The following is a 22233-nucleotide window of genomic DNA, read 5'->3' as shown; positions in this document are numbered from 1 at the left end:
TCTGTAGAACCAGAGAAACCACACTCCACTCTGCCATTGTCCTCCACGACAATACAGATTTCCTCATCCCCTTCTTCCTGCCACCGAGGTCAGCAAGGCGTGACAGAGAGGGCCTCGACTGAACTTCTCTGGAGTTTGATTTTCACTAAACTGGCTGAAAAACAGGTGAAGCTGACAAAAAAAAAAAAAAGTTCAAATGTGTCACCACCTGTAGCTGTGAGTGACACGCAGCATGCTGTTTACATCAGCACCCACTTCACTGGGATCAGGCGGTCCTTTCTCCCCTCTCGTGTGACGTAAGAGAGCCGCTGAATTGCATTTAAACTGACGGGATGGGCCACTAACCCCCCCCCCCCCCCAGCCCACTTATCATGGGTGAAGAAACAAGGGCGTCTGCAGAGCCGATAATGCTGGTGAAACGAAGAAAACATGTAGGTGCGGCAAGTAGATAAGAAACCGTTTAGGTCTGCGTCTTAGACGTGCGAGTACTCTGCAGTTTCCGTTACTTGGGCGCGTGCAGGGATTCAGTTGGCCCGGGGCCAGAAAGGGGGGGGCTGAGCGCCATCTCCTCAAGGCTTCAGCTTCAGCTCCTGCCTGCTTCTGCCACGAGACAGGTTCTCAGACATATACCCATTTAGAGAATATTAAATTATGTATTTTACTGTTATTATTATTACCATTGTTGTATTTGAATTATTGTTATTATAATTATTGTTATTAATATCATTCCTATTTTTTTAATCTATCCGTCCATCTCACTCTCCTCTCTCTATCGACGTTTGCGCGCTTTTACGCACGTCCAAGGCTCAGTTCCTCTCTCTGTCTCTCCCCACAGCAGCAAAAAAACAAAACAAGTGGTAAACATCAATGAGCGCGTGGTTCACGCCCCCCAACCCCCCCCCCCCCCCCCCAAACGGGAGAGTAAAAAGTTTTGCAAGAGTGCACGTGCCCCTCCCCTCCTTCACCGACTTTTTGGAGAAGGTAAACAGCTCGGCTCTACGCAGCTTATCGCTCACAAGCAGGCGCGTAAACCGCGCCGCGCTATCCATGGTATCTGAACAGAAGAAAAAAAACAAGCCTCCCCCTGAGAGAGCTGCGGCAGACCCGTTAGTGGCAGGTTGTTTTCAAGTGATGCAGACGGGCGACAGAAGGCCAAAGTCTTCACCGAGGAGACGAAAGGATGATAAGCTTTCACCTGAGCCGATTGTTGGCGCTTTGCGGGATGTTCTGCGCCACGCCAGCAGCGTCCGTCGTCCAGGGTGCAGGAAATTTCGAAAAAAAGGGTAAGAGAACATTTTAAATTCATGTTTGGCTGTAGAACATGAAAAGTTACCTTTTAAAGTAAAATAAGTATTAGGTAGATTAAAATATTGTTTTGGATACACCACGCTTATTCTATAACAATAACAATAACAATTCACCTCCTCAGTGTCTATACTGCTGAAAGAGGAGAAAGAAAACCCCAAGTGCTTCGTCGAAGCCAAAAAAAACTTCACATGCTTCTGGGAGGAAGACGAGGAGAGCGCTGGCTCTGTGGACCAGTACTCTTTCACCTACAACTACGAGTAAGTCACATTCAGTAGTAACAACCAGGCCATGTGGTGTCCACTAGGGTCATGAGGTTGCAGTTCAAAGCTGGTGTTCTCATACTTTCTGTTTTATTTTCTCATTTTCTATTGTAAGAAACACATTATAAATGAAACTATACTCTGGTCAGTAAACCAGGGTGATTGAATAATACATTTAAGGATTAAAAACGACTATTTTTAGGGGCCTGGTGATTAATAAAAGGTCAATACATCTAGATCGGTAAAAGAATAGCAACGTTCAGGATGTCTGAATTCTAAGTGGCCTCATTCAAGAAAAAGAAAAAAGAATCACCTCTCTCTGAACCCTCTGAGTGCTTTTTGTCTTCCTCTGTCAGGTATGAAAACAGCAGCAGCTGCCCACTGAGAGTCCTCCCTCGAGCGGGCGGAAAAAGGCTGTTCATCTGCCACCTGAAGCGAATCCAGATGTTTGTCCAAATGTACTTACAAGTTCATCGAGAGGGAAAGCTGATCCACAATCGCAGCCTTTTCGTCGAGGTCGTCTGTAAGTTATTTTACTGCCGCTGCCTTCGTTTAACAGCACAGTCAGACTCTAGAATTCCCAATACCTTTTTATTTTTTTTAAAGCTGCTATAATTCATATTTCCATATCAAAATTTGCTTATCACATGACTACTTGTATGTGAAAGCACTCACGTTTAGTGACAAACGCTTAGAGCATTATCACCCAAATCTGCAGGTCCCCTCAGATTAGAGTGTTTTAATGTCTTTCTGTTTACTGTTTTGGTCGCCGCAACTTCACTATTTTGGTTCAGTCCCACGGCTCTCCTCAATGTTGTATTTAGCTGCAACTATTCTAAAGAAAAAGCTTGAAAAACCCACCGTACACTACCTGCGCAGACACGTAACATTAGCAGCTAGCCTGTTTGACATAGTGGAGCATTTAGCAGATACAGAGCCAGATATTTCCCCCAGGAGTTGGTGGAGACCAAAAACAGAGCTAAAAGAAGAGTGACTAATGCACGTATATTCATCAAGTGGACTTAAACATGACTCCAAATAAATGCTAATGTTGCTGTGTATCTGCCAGAAGTGTAAATAGGCAACAATTTGGAAACAAGTTTGATTAACAATTAAGTAAGTGACAACCTCATCATATCTACTTAATTAAAAGGTGATACTATGTCAGCGTTGTGTTTATAGCCTTTTCCCCTACATGGCCAAAGAATAGAGCAGTGTTTCAGGGTGTGACGGACTTTTAGTGGAAGAATGGTCTTTCCCCAACTTCTGTCAAAATCCTCCCTAACAAGCTGCCCCTTGTCTATCTGCATGGCAGTTCTCCTGGACCCTCCCACCAACGTGAGGGTGAAGAACAGCACCGTTGAGAAAGGCCAGCTGAATGTCAGCTGGGTGGTTCCTCCTCTCAAGTACATGGATGACAGCTTGAAGTACGAGGTCAGCTACACCGCGGCGGACAGCTACGCGGCGCAGGTACGGCGGTTGCTTTAATGACCTGCACGACCTCACTGATATGTTAGAGGGGGAATGAAGCTTTCAGCAGCAGGTTGGTTGAATGGTTGGAGACAATATGGACCCATATCGATGAGTTGGGGACTGTTTTGCAGGTGGCGGTGATACGAGCCAGCTCAGAGTTGATCCTGAGAGGCCTGCAGCCAGGCACGAAGTACAAAGTGCAAGTGCGTGTGAAGCTGGACGAGATCACTTACAACGGCTTCTGGAGCGCCTGGAGTGACCCGGTGTTCGTGGAAACACCGCCTGCAGGTTAGTACTCTTAAAAGGCTGTCCAAAGAAATATGTAATCCCACATTTTTACTGTACATGGAAAGATCCAATCCAATTCAAGTTGGTTCCCGATGCAATGCAATGTTTTTGATCATTGTGTGCCTCCTCCAGAATTCAACCTACTCAATGTGTCTCTGACGGTCATCATCTCTCTCATCCTCATTGCGCTGTCTCTCACCATGCTCCTGTCCCAACGGAGGTCAGATAACCAGCAATGCATAGCTAATTTACTCATCACAAAAATCTTACAGTCATGATAAATGGAAAAAGACAAATGCAGAATTATATTTTCAGCATCTGTGCTCTTTTCAGGTTTGTCATAAAGAAGATTTGGCCAACTATTCCAACTCCCGACAGCAAGTTCCAAGGCCTTTTCACTGTTTATGGTGGGGACTTTAAGGTAAGAACGATGCTAGCGGCTCTGTGAGGCTCTACTTAGGTACAAGGCTGCTTCGTGCTAAATGCTAACGTCAGCATGCTGCATGCTCACAGAGACGATGCTGCCATGTTTGGCGGGTATGTTTACCATGTTGTTCGTTGTCTTAATTTAGTGTGTTAGCATGCTAACGTTTGCTATTTAGTGCGGACAAACTGAAACGTTGAACTGATTGTCATGCCAATCCATCCAATGGTGGTCGAGAAACAATATAATAGAGATTTTTTTTTTTTTAAAAGTGCCATCTTCATTTTAAAATATCCAAGGCTTCAAGGAGTTTCCAATATCCTTTGTTGTGTTTTTGTACAGGAGTGGTTAGGTCAGACCAACGGAGGCGTATGGTTGACTCCAGAGTACTTTGACTCAGAAGAATGCCCTTCTCCTCTGGAGGTCCTGTCAGAGCTCAGCCCTTGCCCCTCGCTGCCTTTCCCACCTGTGCCACCCAAGGCCTTTAGAGCTTCGACCACAGGCAGAAAGGAGGACAAGGATGAAATGAAAGGGCTGGTCGAGAGTGAGCCGTTGGAAAGGGGCGATTCGGCGTTGACAGAGCGATGGAGAGCCACACCACACGACCACCGGCTGATGGACCGCTTAAGGGCGCTCCATCAGAACCCAGTTCCCTGCTCCAAGTCCTCTCTGCTGGAGTCCCAAGACGCCTACGTCACCCTCAGTGGCAACAACCGAAGAGAAGACGATCACCTGGACGACGCTCTCAAGGAGGCCTTACCGCTCGAGGTGCTTTTCGCCTCCAGTAAGACGGTGTCTTGTGAAACTCACTCCGACCTGGAATCCGGGCAGCAGAGCTCTGGCCTTTCGTCACAGTCCAGCTTCGAGTACCCAAACCACGCCTGGATGCCCAAAGGCCCCGGGTACACCTACATGGCAGTGGCAGACTCTGGGGTCTCTATGGATTACAGCCCCAAGAGCCGAGTAGGCGACATTGGAAATGTGGTCATCTACGCCAATGAGTACGAGAACGAGATACCTGCTCTTAGAAGACCCTTCCTGCCGAGGCAGCACATGGACTGAGCCTTGAAGCAGGCTGAAGGGTTTTTGGATATCCACCCACAGTTACCAAGCCTCTCAACAACTGTTAAGAAAGGTGGACCAAGAATTTGGGAGCAGACTGACACCGAGGTGTAAGCTAAAGGACTCAGGAGGAAGAGTCCGCTGGATGTACGTACAGTACATTGTTTCTACTTTATCCAAACCACAGCTGTGGTTTACAGCAAATACTGATATTCAGTGAAAAACTCTGCATGCTGATCTGTAAGTATCCTATCCTGTAGATAAGAGCAGCTTTTCTTTTATATAATTCACCAAAATTCAAGTTGAGGGAGTGTTTCCATAGTGGTTTATGCAAATTTGAGCTAAGTGTACTTTTAAAGTCTTAAAGGATAGAGCTGATGATATACAACATTTTTTGTATTGTCAACCAACCCTGCCTGTAAGTGTTGCCTGTCTAACCAAAGCCTGCTCGAGCTTAAACTCTCTGAACATTCAACCGTTTTTATATTGTGAACGCTCGCAAGTCGTTAACACCAGAATCTTTCCCATTTCTACCATTCATCCCATATGATGTGAACCAGCAATGCTGTTTGCTAAATGCTAATGACAGCATGCTAACATGCTCAAAGTGGCAATGCTAATATGCTGTTAGCAGGTATGTTTACTATGTTCATCCTCTTAGTTTTTACCCTCATAGTTTACGGAGTTGGCATGCTAACAATCGCTAATTAGCACTAAATGCAAAGCACAGCTGAGGCTAATGGGATTGTCATGTTTGCAGGTATTAGGTCATAAACCAAAGTATTGGAAAGATTAGCATTTGACGTGATGATGGCAGTAGATTGAACACTTCAACCTCTGGGGACCCTGAACATTTCCACAAATTTCATTGCCAATCATTAAATAGTTGCTTTCCGTCTGGACCAAAGTGATAGACGAACAAATCCACATTGCCATTCTTAGAACCACAGAATCGGCATGGTTATAAAACTATGAAAAACAAATCATTTCTCAATCACTGTGACGTGTTCCTTCATTACCACGAGCATTAACGCGTGTGTATTAATCCACCGTTGAAAATAGTCCTGAAAAAATGTACCATTTACTCCTGTTTTTAACATTCGCTAAAAACTACAATGCCCAGCTGTTTTAGGAAATTAGAGAGTATTATTTTAATACATGAAACTATATATTTGCGAGCAGTTTTAGAAGATTGACATCTTCAGTCAGAACCAGTGGGCTTGAGGTTGAGTGCCACATAAAGATAATTAGGATAAATCCAAATGATGAGACACTAAGTCAAAACTTACATTTTCTAAATCAGAATTATGAGACATCCTGTCAAAGTCCTGAGGTAGTAAGTCAAAAGTATGATTTATTTAAATCACAACTATGACATAATACAAAGAGCTAAGTTTAGAATATGAGTATTATTGGCTGATTTATCATATCAATTAATTTTTTTATGTATTTGAATAACATTTTTTTTTTTTTTTACACATGTCAAATGTTGAGATGGAAGTTATAATTATGAAATAAGTTGCAATTTTTACTTATTAAGTTAAAATGATGACATCATAGTAGGTTTATATTTGTAACTCATTTTTAAGGTCTGACATTTTGACTCATCTCAGTTATTGGAGCTCAAACTACAAGTCGATTAAGGAGTTAATTGACCTGCAGAAAATAAATCTATTTATACTATTTAGAAAATTGCGTATTCATTCAACAGATTTCACGCAGACATGAGTTACATTACCAAGTTGCAAGTAATTGTCTTTGGGTCCTGACATAATCTTGGACTTTAGAAAATGATGACGTGCGTTTCTGACAAAATAATTGACAACTTAGTCAACTAATGGAAATAACTTTAAGAGTTTGGGTTGATTTGACTTATTAGCTCATAATTATGACATAGCATCCCACAATGTTGACCACCATTACCAAAAGTATTTATATATTTTTTTCACTCCTGAAACTAGAATATTGCTTATACTTTAAAACACCCTCAAATATAAATCAAACACACTCGCAGAAATGATGTCAATGTCATTTCCAAAGTGAAAGGAACTCACTGTATTTGTAAATAGTAGAATGGTGATTTTCGTGTTTAATCACAAACGCAGAATCCTGGAACAAATGAAGTATATTTAGTACTACTGTAGGCCATATTCATTCTCATGTAACTGTAGTTGTTAGTGTCTTTCTTGTCATGTTTAAGTTGTGTTTTTAGTCACTGCTGCCATCTAAAGAGCAGCGCATACAGTGCGTCTTAACCTGGACATTTCACGTCAGTTGCCATTTTTAAATCAAACTTCTGTATGTTTTTCGTGCTCGTGTGCTTTTGTGGCTTTGGAAAAACATCTTGCATCTGAAATAAAAAATCAAAGTATATAAAAACATATCTATTTGTTGGTAACTTCTACTTTTGACAAAAAAATTATAGTGTTGCCAAATCTCAAAACCCACAACCAGCTGACCGTCTCTCACAACTAATGAATGATCAAAGATGATGAAAACCAAATGACATGTTTCAGTATCGATTTCTTTACATTTGTGGATCACATGTTTCTCTGGCTTTTTTTTACCTTTTCTGCAACATATATTTTAAGAGAAAGTTACACTATCAGCAGTTTACTTAGAAGTGTTGTGATGTTTTGTTTCACATTTTGTTTCTCTTTCAGAAACATAATATTCTGTCTTGAACCTGATATTGTTTATTGTTCATATATTTCCTGTATTTCTTCTGATTTGTAAACTACTTTAACTGTGATATCAGCTGCTTCGGTCCGATGTCGTGAATTTGTGGTTCTCAACCTGAGGCACGAGACCCCGCTGAGGGGTCTCAAGATGATAAAGAGGATAAAAAAAAAAGAAGAAAACATCAATTTGCTTTTCAAAATACATGTTTATTTGTATATGTACAGTGCATGTTTCTGCCCTTTTGGCGCAAGTAGACTTTTAGTTTTTAAGGGTCCTGAGCCAAACATGTTGGTAACCATTATTCAATTTAAATACTTTAATGTCTCTGTAAATGTTTTCATTGTGTAAGACTTTCTTCATGTGTTTGACAAAGCTTTATGGCGTTTAAACTCATTAAACGTTGTGCATCTGCAACCGCTGTGGTCCTGTTATCTTATATCTGGGGGGGGGGGGGGGAGCAGCAGATTACGTCACGCTGTGTCGGCGATGATGAGACAAGGCGGTGAATGGTACCAGAGGAGCCATGACGGCCAAAGTAAAGGCAGCAACTACTCTGATAAACAGTATTACAGTACGATAACAGAGTATTTCCTCTGAACAAAACTCCTCAGGTGAACAAATCGACCATCAGTTTCTCCCTCACTGCTCCGGTCTTTCAAACCAACTCAAACTCCATTAAACCATCTGGATAAATCAGCAGCTTCCACTCTGGGGCTACAGCCGGCCTGTCCTCACAGTCTTTGGTAGAAGAGGCCTCTGCGACGCCCGTTCCAGAAAGGTAAATGTGCCACACCCCCTGCAGTCCGGCCGCCGCAGCTTCGTAGCTGCCATCCCTGTCCAGCGTACAGCGGACCTGGAAATAGCGGTCAAGAACATTGAGGGCGGGATCCGTGGCGGAGGCCTCCCCGGTGTCCACCGCGGACCGGAAAGAGGCGATGACGCGGCAGGGGGCCGAGCTCGGGGAGCGTCGCCTCAGGAGTTGTGTGAGGAAGGCGGCGGTGTCGCACAGCAGCGCGGACAGGTGTGCGGCGCAGGACTGCTCCCCCGGGTGGAATCCACCGAGGCCGCCGGCCCCGGGGCCGCACAGGTAGCCCTCCAGCCCGTCGACTACGATGAGCGACGGAGGTGTCGGGGACGTGTTGGCGGACTCGTGGAGGCCGGCTACCTGCTGCAGCAGCTCCTCCACCGTCCTCGGATAGGAAAACTTGATTTTCTTAGAAAAGAAGAAAATAAATTGACTCTGAATGATTCAAGGTAGCTGGTCATACATTTCAGTGTTAAGTCTATGAAATATCAAGCAATAGCAAAAAGCAATGACCATCACAACATCTCAGGGCCCAATGTCTTGTTTTCAGTCCAAAACCCAAACATGTTCAGCAACAAGAGAATATTTGGCATCTCTTCTTGCTAGTTAATTTTTTTTATCTATCAACTAATTCACTTTTTTCCCCCTCATTGTATGGGCACACTACATCCACAAAAGCCTAATAAACTACTCAAACACCACTGTTACCATTTTCTGTTTGATGTGGTCCGATCAGACATATTGTGATAAGAGAAGATATGAAATCATTTTTTAACTAGTCGACTTACTAGTTTTCAAGCAAAAAGACCAAAATAAAAAATATTTTCTTCATGAAACAAACAAAATAAAATAAAGATATACGGAACTACTTTATAATAGATAGATTTGAAATAAAACTAATGGCTTTATTATTAATTAATTAGTTATTTACTGACCATAACTTTTGGGAAGCCAGATTGTGAATAATCCCTCTTGCTGGTGAGACATTAAAATACAAGTAAATAATTAATGTTCTTGAGTTTTCACTTTTTAATAAGCCTTCAAGTCTACAGTTTAATAAGTCATTGAAGTTGTTTTTTTATTTTTCTTCCCGGGTTTTAGAACCCGGGAAGTCATCAAATGTACATTTTAACGAGGAGTTGATACATACATAAATATATTGTCCTGAGAGGGCTTTTTGACAACCTGGCAACCCAAACGTTGGTCTCGCGATCTATAAAGCCTTAGTACATGATTCACTAACAACACATTCATTCATTGGTTAGGGTACACCTTTATAATGGGTGAGGTTAACCACTTAGGAGAAAACAAATCAAGCTCACAGTTTGAGAGCAAAGTGATTGGTACCTTGAGACTCTCTGGGCTCAGGCTCGGAACCCGCTTCTGCAGACAGAGCGGGAGATTCTGGATCTGAGTCTGGGTGAAGAACACCACTCTCATGCCCAGCTCTGAGGCCGCTGTCACCGCCGCCAGCAGCAGCACGGAGCGGCTGATGCCGGTGTCTCCAACCACCAGCGTGCTGCAGGTCGGTGGTGATGGAGGGGGAACTGTGAGCTCCTTCCTTCCACCCGTCTGCGACGTGAACGTCTTAAACACGAGTGTCAAAATGTCCGTCATGACTCACTCTGACACGGTACACGTTCCCTGTAGTTATGGGGTATACACATTACATTCCCGCCAGAGACTGTGTGGGTTCACGCTGAAGTTTCCCGCGTCTGTTTACATGTTGCACAGTGGTGTTCGTGCTGCTGCGGTCCGTGTGGAAACACGCTTTGTTAGCTGTAGCGTGCCGCTGCGGTTGTCGACGTACACAGAGCGGTATTTATTGTAGTATTTTTTGACAGACATGTACCCAATGTGGTGAACGACTGTGTTCGTCACTGACGCTTCAACGTTTGCAAGAAAACAACCACAAAAGGCGGATATTTGTCAGCGCTTCCCGTCGGGTCGGACCAACTTCCGGGATTGCCGGCAATCACAACTTTCAGCAGCCAAGATGGCGCACAGCCTGGCAGAGTTAGACGTTCCCTTGGACGCTGACCAAGCCGGGGACCAAGAGAAAGGTGCGCTGAGGCGCTGCAGAGGACGACCCAGGCTCACGGACTCCGACCGAGCACAGAGGCGTCTGGAATCCCGAAAGAAGTACGACGTGAGGCGGGTGTACCTGGGAGAGTCGCACAAGCTGTGGAGTGAGCTCCGCAGGAGGACCAGCCTGAGTGATGCTGGACTGGCAGAGTACCTGATCCTGCTCAACACCACCTACGGAGAAAAGCACCAGCAGAAGTACTGCGGGTGAGCCCACTCAAAGCAATGCCCGGTTCAGACGGCCAGACCGTTTTTTTTTTTTTTTATTATCAAAAATGGTCTCCTGCAATGTTATTATCTCGGCCTGTTCCTTTTAATTCTGTCAGACTTTTGTGTTTTTATGGCCGTTTTTAGCTTCGTTAAGAGTGTGTTTTATTCTGCTTACCATGACCAGTCATTGTCCAATTTACTGCATTCCAGGAAGAAGATTGCTCCAGAAGAAGTAAAAGAGAAAAAAGGTGAGTGGCGCCATTGACAGATAATATAATAATATTCATTGTAGTTAGTCACATAGGGTTGTGTGGTGTCAGTCTAACAGCCTGAACTCTGCTGGTTTCATGTGGTTTACTCATTAGCTCAGCTGTAGTCATGAGGCTTAACATGTCAGCGTGTGTGTGATATAACCTATAACCTTTCTTTAGTTGATTAGATGCTTTTTATGCTTTTTTTTCATCCAAGAAACTTGAGAGCACATCTCTGGTAAACACACGATTTAAAGTGGAGCTTTTGTGTGGTTCTCTGTGGAGAAACACAGTTTTACAGATCTGTCGATTAAATCAACTAATTGATTAGTCGACAAGTGTTTTATTTTTTTGGTTGAGGTCAGCCCTAAGAAGAAGGTATAGTTATATAACTATACCTGATCTGTTGAGTTTTTAAAATAGTAAGTCTATATTTTTTACTCATTTTTTGAGTTAATGTCTCAAAAGTATGACTTCATGTTTCATAATTTTGTGTGCTCATTTGCTCAGTTGTCTTTCGTGCACAAATGGCAAACATTAAAAGCTTGTTTGCGTTTCACAAAGACCAAATGCTAATCCTGCTTCGACAAATCTTGAAAAATGAGAGAGAAGAGCCCCTTTAAATTTGAGGAACATACTCTTAATATTTTCCAAGTTCAAATCATGTGACAGCAGGTCAACTGATAAATATTTGTAGCTTATTGGAGATGCATCAGTATCCAGGTTTGAGGTCAGTTATAAGCAACATGACCGTCTGTCCACCAGAGACCTTTGAGCAGATGAAAGCGTTGGAACAGTGCTCGTTTGTTTAACTAGTTGTTCATGAACACATGACAAACATTACCGAGTTACAACCTAAAACAGGAGGTTTTGCGTCTCATCTTATGTGGCAATAAGTTGAATATTTCTGGTTTTGGAGAGAACCTCAGGCTTTAGAAAATTCACATGACTTTCAACCACTCTGATAAAGTTTTTTTTTTTATTAAATTTGATATTTGATTATGTTTATTGATAATAAAAAATATCAGTTTGGCTTAGTTGGAGCCCAAAGAGGTCCAAATTAGTAAAATAAAAATGTGTTTCTTGTCATGGCAGAAACAGGCTTTTGTAGAAAAAGAGTACTGTGCACATTTTGTATTTTGTATTTTTGTTTTTTGTTTTTTGCACACGCTCTTTTGAATGTTTATCCAACAAAATTCATCAAGCCATTAAAGTGGAATCACGTGACAAAATCCAGTTCCTCACTCTCCCTCATTCATTCGACTGACTTCCGTTGCTCCCCAGGCGGGAAGGAGCGCGTGTCCAGCCTCCAGAGCCTGGTGTGCTGGTACCAGGACCACTCCGGCTCCTGCCCCCACGAGCCTCAGCTCAGAGCCCTGCAGCCCGAGCCCAACTCCTCCACCGCGGCTATCTGGCGATGCGACTCGAACCACTCGTTCGTGCAATACCTTTTCTCACCACCGAGGGAGGCGAGTGACTCCGAGCGCGAGGGGGGGGCGGACGAAGAGGGCGACGAAGAGAGCGCGGAGAAAACGGACGCTCCGGTGGCTAAAGGAGCGGGCGGCGGCGGCGGCAGGAGGAGAAGAAAGGAGGCTCGCAAACACTTCAGAGGTGCAGAGTGACACATTCTTTGACTCATTCAGGAAGTTTTTCACTCTCATCGTTGATAATAATGAGTTGTTAATTGTTTATCAGTAGCTGTTAGATCTTCAACAAATGTTTTTTATTCTTCTTTTCTGTAGATGTGGGAGAAAATGTGGATGTCGCTGAAGTACAACACGCAACCATGAGTCCCGTAGAACGGGCTGCGGCTCTAGACCTCCATCCCGGTATAGAGGCCTCCTCCGTGGATGTTCCACTGATGGGACAGCCTGTCTGGGAGATGGAGATGGTCATAGAGCGACAGCAAGGCTCCCCGGCGGCAGCCTTTCACTCCATCCCCTCGGAGGAGGAGGACGACGACGATGACGACGAGGCTGAGGATCTGCGGCGAGACAGAGACGGAGAAGAAGAGATCAGGACGCATGGATACGAGTGTGTTGCCGTGGCGCCGTCCCTAGCTGATAAACTGGAGAGGACGGACGAGGAGAGCTTGAGCGGCTCGGCCGGGCTGGGAGCTCAGCCGGAGCCGTCTGTCCCGCCCCCCATGCAGGTAGAAGAGCACGGCAAGCTGTTTGACCCTCACACCCTGCAGACGGTGGTGACCAGCTGCGAGCTTCCTGACCAGAGGACCACTCTGGAAGGCTCACAGGTAGGGGAAGGAGCACCTCGCAGGGGTGTTTAATTAAAGGAGGGCTAGAAGTGTGTGGCGCACATCAAGGAGCGTAAATTACTCTTTTTCTTATTTACTCTCATTCCTAGTTAATTATCATCACTGGCCCCAGCTACGAGGCTCTGGCATCAGAGGGCATCCAGCTCAACATGGGCGGCGGAAACGTGGAGGAAGTCACCTGCACCGTCATCGGGGGCGTCACCTACAACCAGGTGTCTGAGGCGAAACTCAGAGCAGCAGAGGACGAAGACTCCATGACAGGTGCGCTGCATTCAGAGTTGACAGAGTTGTATGTATGAGCGTTAAAAATATTTAAAAAAAAATACATAATACAGAGAATTGGATTAAAAGTTCCTAAAAATAACAAATAAGCTCATCTCACAGGAAGCACTCTGCTCAAAATCAATTTTTATTTGTATAGCAAATTTCATACATATTAGTGCACGTCAAAGTACTTCACAGATGACTGACAAGCCAAAAATACAGTGTGGACTCAGAAAAAAGCCCTAAAAGTAAACAAAATAAAATTTTTATAACTTGAGACCAAAGCCCACGAGAAAATGAAATGATAAAATGTAATAAAATAGAAATAAATAACAGAAATAATAGTACAGCAGTGTGAAATAAAAACAATATTTAGAATAACAATAAAACAGAATGCAATTTTACAACTTAAATACGTGTCTGCAGGCCCACTCCATAAGGAACACTGTTATATAATCTATTGAAACTACAGGCTGCTCTTCACCAACAGAGTTCATTTGTTTTCACCAGTGTGTAAGAGTCCCATATCAGTTTACATAAAATGAACAGGTGGTGATTCATAATCTATCCAAACGTTGTTTGATCTAAACCGTGATAAGGAATAATAATAATAATAATAATAATAATAATGATGTGCCGAAGATATACAGAAATGATAAAAGGTTTGATTTTCTACACCCTGAAGTTAAAGTGAAAGTAAACATCCACAGTCTCTGGGTGAATCCAGGCAACTTTAATGAACAAATCAGTCAAAAGCAAGTTTTTGGTGAGAAACCTTTAAGACAAGAACAGTTCTCATGGGGGGGATACATCTGTACTGTAATATTGTATTATTAATATACACGGACACCAAGTATCAATCTTTTAATATATATAATATTAATATTGCAAATACAAATTTTGGTAACAGTTACTTTTTCAGGCCACCAGATGGTGCTGAAGTTCTTCCTGGTCATGGGTAAAGTCAGTGAGCTGGACTTACAAACAGCTCAGTTTGTCAGGTGCATGATGCAACATTTATGCTTCATGAAACGTTTTCATGACTCACAAAAAAAATATTTTGCTGAAATAAAAGTGATTGTGAGAGAAATCTTTTACTTTTTAAGATAAAACATACATAATTTGCAGTTGAGAAAAAGGTAATAAATGATATATGTCATCACAATGCTCGTCACGTTGCAAAATATTTACACTAGGATCATATTGTGGCTCAAGTATGGCGATAATATCTTGTCGCGTGGTCTCTGGTGATTCCCACCCCTACTCTCTTGACCAGTGCCATATCTTGATTCAGCCAACACTTGTAGTCAGCGTCTACACTTTCTCTCTGCAGGTCTGAGTGGCAAACAGCTGCTGCAGCCCACCGATGACGCTTTGGAGCTGAGCAGTGACAGAGAGCTGCAGCGGGGTCTGAGCGGGTTAGTGGCCACATGTTTTACTCTGGTGAATCCCAGTGCAGGAGACATTCGAGGCCTTTGGCCACAAGTTCACAAGTTTTTTTTTTTTGTAAACGTAGGACAGCGAATGGTTGAGTGTGAGAGGCTGCAAGGGCTCGAAATGGTTTAAATACGAACCGGGCAGCACTTTGCGGCGACATATCACGTCACCTTGATTTTACTGCGTGCATGATCTTTTTTTATGGCTTTGGGTTTCCCCTGGTAACCCCATGTTTAACTTCACAAAGCTATGGATTGTGGGTCATTCCCTCAGGCAAAGTCTGCAGAAATTCAAACCTACATCAAGTGTTCATGAGTGTGGGGTTTGGGATTGGGCCTAAAACTGCAGTGTTTTTTTTTTTGCATGCAGTGTCCGGTCAAAGAGAAACAGGCGAGGCCCGGTCATCGAGGCGGATGGGATGCTTAAGATGTTCCACTGTCCGTACGAGGGCTGCAGCCAAGTCTACGTAGCTATTAGCAGCTTTCAGGTGAGACATTCCTCCATTCGTGCTTTACGTTTCACCTTCAGCTCGTTTAGCCGGACATTAAGATAAAAACATCTCGTCGATTCACCTCCTCCTCCTCCTCCTCATCTCTGTAGAATCACGTCAACCTAGTTCACAGGAAAGGGAGGACCAAGGTTTGCCCCCATCCAGGCTGTGGGAAAAAGTTCTACCTTTCCAACCACCTGCATCGCCACATGATCATCCACTCAGGTGGGCGCTCAAAGACACGCTTGTTGCCTCAGAGTCTCATCTCCATGAACCTCTCCAAACGTAACACAATCTGTTCACAGGGGTCAGAGATTTCATCTGCGAGACGTGTGGAAAGTCGTTTAAGCGGAAGAATCACCTGGAGGTCCACAGGCGGACCCACACGGGAGAAACGCCACTCCAGTAAGTTACTAACGCTGAAAACGGATCTAATCCTGACAGATTTTACTGTAAATTGGTTAGATTAAAGTGGCAGTCTGTGCCTTTTTAATATAATAAATTACAACACGACCCATGATCGTCACTCCTCCTTTCCTTCCCCGTTCCTTCCTTCTTGTCTTTCTCCCCCACGTCACTTGCCAGATGTGAAATCTGTGGCTACCAGTGTCGCCAGCGTGCGTCGCTGAACTGGCACATGAAGAAGCACACGTCGGAGGCCCACTACAACTTCACCTGTGAGTTCTGCGAGAAGAGGTTCGAGAAGCTGGACAGTGTTAAATTCCACAAGCTAAAGAGCCACCCGGACAAGCAGGCTACCTGAGGTGTCACGGACCACGTGGTAGATGGGAGCTAAACGCGAACGGGTCGGCCCTCGGAAACCAAAGGAAGACTTCCGGTGAAGAGACGGACTTCACTTTGCCGTGTTTGTCTGGCCTTTTAATGTCCAGGACGATACGAACGTCACCTGTGAACAACACAAGTGGTGGATGAAGTGGGCCAGTCTGACGGCTGTGCAGGACACAAGCCGTCTCACAGTACAGGGCCCAAACGGGGGGTTTTGGACATATTCGGTACGGCGAGGAAAACGTTTAATCCACTGTTGATTAATGATTTTCAATTGACCGTTTGCTAAACTCCTGCCCCGAACAGCTCATAGCTGTTAACAATAAAGGCACAGCAGTTCGGACAAACTTTGGATTTTTTACAAATTTTGAAGCGGTGTGGATGGCTTCAGTGAGAGAGGTACTCCATGTATGTTGTTTTACAAAACCCAAATCACGAGAGGAAAAGAGTAAGGAATGGATTCAACGGTGTGATTATCGGCCGCAAACATTAGCTCACAACCTACAATGGCAGCTGTATTTCACTGCATTATTTTATAGAGTTACAAGTGACATTGAGAAAAGAAGCCCCGTTTACAACTAACACATCCACTGTGTAGTAATGTGGGCCAGTCCGGGATGCTGCTATATCAGAGTTAAGCTAACGTTAGCAAGAAAGTTTACATTCCAGCAACTCAAGCTAAACTTGTTATCCAATGTAAATAGCGCTACATTTACCGAACACATCGGCCTGCTTTCCTTAGTAAACCGGATAAACTAAAATGATCAGTGCAAATGTTGCATAAATCGAAGGGCCTGTCTTGAGTGTGCAGGATTAGCAGCTAACGTTTAGCAGAGTTACGTTGGAACAAAATAACAGTCTTAAGCGTACATTTTTCCCTTTCATACATAAAATACCATGAATAATACGTTTTTCACTGCAATGCTGTTACTTTATTTCAGGGTGCTGACATTTTGCTCGAGACACGTAGTTTTAGTCTCAAGTTCAAGCCATCAAGTTCACCCTTTTACATTAAAGAAGTCTGTGTTTTCAGCCAACGTGCGTAGCTTACGTTAGCTGTAGCTAGCTAGCTAGCTAGCTAGCTAGCTTCAGCCAACGTGCGTAGCTTACGTTAGCTGTAGCTAGCTAGCTAGCTAGCTAGCTAGCTACAGCTAACGTAAGCTACGCACGTTGGCTAGCTACAGCTGAACAAAAGAGAAGCCTCCTTTTGTGTACCTCTGTCTGAAACCAACAACCCGTTGGAAAATATTTGCTAAGAATTGTAAGGAAGGAACTTAACAGTCAATTCAAAATTTGATAGAAAATATTTTATATTGAAGGAAACTTAATTTTTTTTTGTAGCTCTTGAGTTGTGCAGTTGTGTAAAGGAGACATCATTCAATATGAAATCGGTTAAAGAAAAATGCAAAACACTGGTATGGACCATTAATAATGAAGTGTGACCCAAGTATGATTGCTGGGTTTATCAATACACCATCAAGAACGATTATTGATGACATACCAGTGTGGTGGGTAAACATTATCTACATATCAATGTATTTGAAATTAGGGCTGTGAAATTGACGTCATTGAGGTTTCTAGCGTTGTGTGTGTGTGTTGCACTACGCTGCTCGTACTGACGCAAATGGAGGTTCTTCAATTTCGGTCATTCAAAAACTGGAGCATCTGTCCTGTGGGCAAGGAGCACAGTTTGTATCGTACATTTCAACCCATCTTCTGTTTTCACGATCCCGATGTCTCGACTCACAGGATGAGAAATCCTGGGAGTGAAAAAGTGACAGTTTCTCAGGAAAATTTACCCCAGTCGTCTTCTTTGTGTCTCCTTGTGTCTCCTCCTCGTGTTCTCTCTGTCCTTTTTAGTTTCGAAGCAAATGCACTTTTCCCCTCACGGATGAATCACTCCAGTATGTGAGTATGAGTCATGTTTGTATTGTATCTTTTTTTTCTTCTGAAAGACATTGGTTTGACACAAATAGTTAATAATATGCAATGTGTTCATCGCCTCTCAAAGGGTGTGTGTGTGTGTGTGTGTGTGTGTGTGTGTGTGTGTGTGTGTGTGTGTGTGTGTGTGTGGGCGAGAAACGTCATGAAAAGCACACTTAGTCATACAATGACAGATTCTTTCAGCTGAATGATGGACATACAAATGGTTCCTGGATGTTTGTGTTGATAAAAGGTGAAGCAGGAAACGTGAGTAATGATGGAGAGTCACATTTTGGATTATAATAGTGACATGTTTATTGGTATGAAATGGATTTTGATGTGTGTGTGTGTGTGTGTGTGTGTGTGTGTGTGTGTGTGTGTGTGTGTGTGAGAATGTACTATTTATTAATTTGCTTCATTCCCCGCCTATTCTTTGCATTCAGAAATGTCATGTTGCAATAACAAGCTGTGAATTATCGTCGGTATTCTTCTGCTGTAAAGCATTAATGGTAATCGCTCCCTGTGTTCTTTTATCTTTGCGTAAAATGATTCAGATAAAGCAAATGTCAGACTGAACTATGTATGAAATATGAGGCCAAAGTCTGAGGGGCGTTCATTTTTCTGAAGACCTGGTGGCGGAGAAGCATTACAATTTTATATATATTGACATTTTTGGTTGATTGATTGATTTTCTTTGTATTTGTGTCACACGCGCTCAACCCTCATGGGTTTGTAGACATAAGACGAGATTCAGCTGCGTTGGTCACGCATTCAATTACATTTAATTTCATTCAATTACAAAAAAAAATAAAAAAGCACTCTAACCAGCACCCTTGTACCATATCCCTACACTTCAGTCATATCCTATAAAAAAAAAACCCTTAAGAGAGCTAACAGTACAGTGCCTGTGCTCTCTCACCCATACTCTGTACTCCTTTCAATGTGCATTCATGCACCTCTACTTCCTCATCATCTCTCTCTGCATCTCATGCTCACTACAACTCACCGCTACGCGCTCGACCGACTCCTCTTCTCCACCTCCGTCACACAACCCTGTCTGGTGTTTTCACATCATTGTCAGTGTTTTGTTTACAGCACCTCCACTGTGTGAACCCCTAGATTATGGGATGTTTCTCTGTCGATTCCTCTTCCTTTAGCTGGTATTGCCGCCCCATAATCCCGTCACTCCTGTCTCAGGTTTCTTAGCGCCGTCCGTGTATATCGGTGTATAACCACTGTATTCTTTCATTACATATATAGATATGCAAATGCACTCACCAAGTCAACTATATCTTTTTTCATACCAGTCTATATCAGGCCACACAAGCGTCCATGGAGCCATCACCTGGTAGACTACTGAGGGACTTATCCTCAGATCAAACACTTCAAGTGATCTCTCTGACTCCTCCCATTCTCCCGGACCACCTGCAACACTCCTTCTGCAGGGTGAGAGCCATCGTGTAAATTTAGCCCAGTAGTTTGCCATCAGTTGCTTTCTCCTTAAATACAGCGGCATTCCTACCATTTCTCCCTGCAGGGCAGGTATTGCCGATGTTTTGAGTGCGTCACTACAAACTCTTAATGCCTGAACCACATCCAATTTACCAATTAGAGATTTGGCTGCTGATCCGTATGCTATGCTGCCGTAATCTCACACAGATCTTATCAAGGCCACATACGTGCTGAATAACTGGCTCATCACATTTATTACTTGTTTGCATTTTCCTCTATTCTCCTGATATGGTCTGTCCATGTTAACCGTGAATCAAAAAGAACTCCCTGAAATTAAAAAGTTCCATCCCTTTCGAAGTCTTTCCCATACATCCTTAACTTGATTCTTTTCCTGGTGAAAAAGACCGTTTGCGGTTCAACTGAGAACATAAACCCCCAATCACACCCCCACTCCACCACCTCTTAAATTGCTTCTTGTACTTTTCTGACTGCATGTTCCATGTTCCTTCCTTTTTTCCACAATGCCCCATCATCAGCAAACAGAGACCTACCTATATCTACTAGTACCTTTTGTGAATAAGTCGTAAATCATAATGATGGAGAGTAGCGGGCTAATCGAGGTGTACCATTATCAACTATGTATTGATTAGACATGTCTGACCCAATCCGTACTTGAAGTTTTCTTCCAAACAGAAAGTCCTTTACCCAGTTATAAACTCTCCCACCAATTCCCATTTTGTGCAGCTTCATTAGCAAACCTTCCTGACTCTTTATTTGCCTGGGCCTTTCTTATTTCAGTCTCTAGCCTTATCACAGAGTCCATGGCGTTCCTTCTCTTCCTAAAACCACTCATTAGTGTTCATCACTGAAGACTTGCCAGCATTCCTGTCTTCTCAAGCTCATATGAAAATCTTTCTGATATCATCCTTTCCGTTATCTTACACACATTAGAAGTTAGATGGATCTTTGCCATGGTTTTCTAAATGGAGTCACTACTGCCTCTTTCCATGCGCTCTGTGACTTTCCTTCCTCCCACACTCTGTTCTAAAGGCACAGCAGCTTCAAGAGAGCTCCTTTCCCCAAATGCCTTAGCATGACATCCCCGATCATCCTCTCCCTCCTGTCTAACACATCTGGACAATGATCCGTTCTTTTCCTTCTCCTTCCTCTCACAAATTCACTGTCCGATTTTCCTCCTTCTCTTGTCATTTTTAGTCTTTGGACATTCACTAATTTTCCTCCTTGGAAAATTCCTCTTTTGTTCCTCCATACCAACACTCACTGGCACCCCTGTGATAACTCCTTTACACCATTCGGTGCTCCCACCCTCCTTGTGTTTAACTCCTTACGTTTTCCTTTTTCTTTTAGATTGAGTGCTTTCTCAAGTTGTTCTTCATTCGCACATCTCAGCAGTAGTTTGCCATCATTTAGGACCAACCTGTAAACAGGTTGATTTTCTTCATGTTCTCTTGAGCCTTTTTATTGAACCTTACTAAGACAATATCAGGTATTTCTCTCTGCCCTCGCTCATATCCTTCTCTCTCACTTTCTCTCATTATTGTCAGCTCTTATTCATTTATTCCCATTGACATGATTGCTTCCATTTTCATTCTTCCGCCCCCTTAATTCCCTCTCATTCTCTTCTTCACTCCCTTGACAATAATCCATTTCTGCCCAACTGCCTGTCTCTGATCCATCCACGGAGCAGTCGTGCTCAACCGCCTCCAAAGAAGTTTCTACTTCTCGTTTTACATTTTGCCGATGACAGTGTCCTCGCTCACGTCCTGCTGATGTCGCCGCGATCGCCCACACCGAGGAGCGACAGGTGTAGTGCGGTGCTGGTCTACTTCTTCTTCTCGTATATTGGAGATTGGCTAACCAGCGAAGAGGCAGATTACCGCCACCTAATGTACTGGAGTATGGAGCAGCAGGTTATCAGGAAAATTAATGAATATACAAATAAATAAACCTGAATTCTCTCTATTATTCTCGTTGCTCTTAAGTAATTCATTAGAGGATTGTGGACTTTACTTGATTCCATTTGCTTACAGATTCCCCAATTTAATATTCATTGATTAGGCCCTGATCCCAATTCCCTTATTTCTTTGTCCATTGGTTTGTGTTTGACAATTTACAGTTTATAATTCTTGAGAGTATTTGGTTTAATCCTGTATGTCTCAGAGGGATAATGACCAACTCTTGCCTTGGGCTCCCGCTAAGTATTCCAACAACATATACCTGTGTCGATGTGTGTCAATAGATAGATAGATAGATAGATATCTTGCTGAATGAAAACGTGTAAGTATCATAAACTCATGTTTGCCACAGAACTTTTTTCTGCAATGATTAAAAAATCCAATGGAAAAATCTCGTTGGCTTTTTGTCGAGGGAACCAGTGTGATGGTGGAGACTCATTAGTTCCAATGAATAGATCTATGTGTGTTTTATAAAGTCAACAAAGGCCTTTTTCCACAAGTATGGTGATTTAATAAATATTCAAATGTGTTTACCCCCAGTACACCAACTCTACTCTAGAATTGATTATTTTGTAATAGACCAAACAGTTATTGCACATAATTACACAAGTACAAAACAGTTTCATTGTCCAGTACTTTTAAAGCTTCGGTTGACCTTTGCACTAGAACAATTTTTTTGTTTGTTTAAAATTGTGTTAAGTTTTTATTGTAATTACTTCTATTGTTTCTGTTTTTACCATGTAAAGTGTCTTTGAGTACCTTTTTTTTTTTTTTTTTTTTTTTTT

The 22233-nt window shown here is 43.0% G+C and overlaps 3 protein-coding genes across 3 annotated transcripts; 2 read left to right on the top strand and 1 right to left on the bottom strand.

Moving 5' to 3' along the window:
- Nucleotides 1–1047: 1047 nt before the first annotated feature.
- On the top strand, nucleotides 1048–7911 carry epor (erythropoietin receptor). Its single transcript, XM_068736977.1, is given in 10 exon segments — nucleotides 1048–1084; nucleotides 1087–1173; nucleotides 1176–1283; nucleotides 1430–1565; nucleotides 1925–2091; nucleotides 2884–3038; nucleotides 3173–3329; nucleotides 3462–3549; nucleotides 3663–3750; nucleotides 4096–7911. Coding segments are annotated over 10 exon segments (1743 nt in total). The 3' UTR covers nucleotides 4816–7911.
- A 27-nt stretch (nucleotides 7912–7938) lies between these two features.
- swsap1 (SWIM-type zinc finger 7 associated protein 1) lies at nucleotides 7939–10139 on the bottom strand. The gene is made up of 2 exons (XM_068736978.1): nucleotides 9650–10139; nucleotides 7939–8710 (listed from the first exon to the last, which is right to left on the bottom strand). Exons 1-2 carry the CDS (start codon nucleotides 9917–9919, stop codon nucleotides 8153–8155), a joined length of 828 nt encoding a protein of 275 aa, XP_068593079.1. The 5' UTR covers nucleotides 9920–10139; the 3' UTR covers nucleotides 7939–8152.
- A 78-nt stretch (nucleotides 10140–10217) lies between these two features.
- Nucleotides 10218–17111, top strand: znf653 (zinc finger protein 653). The gene is made up of 10 exons (XM_068737030.1): nucleotides 10218–10594; nucleotides 10808–10845; nucleotides 12133–12459; nucleotides 12591–13099; nucleotides 13210–13381; nucleotides 14718–14802; nucleotides 15191–15308; nucleotides 15422–15536; nucleotides 15617–15716; nucleotides 15897–17111. Exons 1-10 carry the CDS (start codon nucleotides 10299–10301, stop codon nucleotides 16072–16074), a joined length of 1938 nt encoding a protein of 645 aa, XP_068593131.1. The 5' UTR covers nucleotides 10218–10298; the 3' UTR covers nucleotides 16075–17111.
- Nucleotides 17112–22233: the final 5122 nt, after the last annotated feature.

Source organism: Cebidichthys violaceus, unplaced genomic scaffold (assembly GCF_023349555.1).
Source record: "Cebidichthys violaceus isolate CVI_PGR_0920_01 unplaced genomic scaffold, fCebVio1.0.p SCAF_75, whole genome shotgun sequence".
Lineage (NCBI taxonomy): Eukaryota > Metazoa > Chordata > Actinopteri > Perciformes > Stichaeidae > Cebidichthys > Cebidichthys violaceus.
This window is presented reverse-complemented; position numbering and strand designations above follow the sequence as displayed.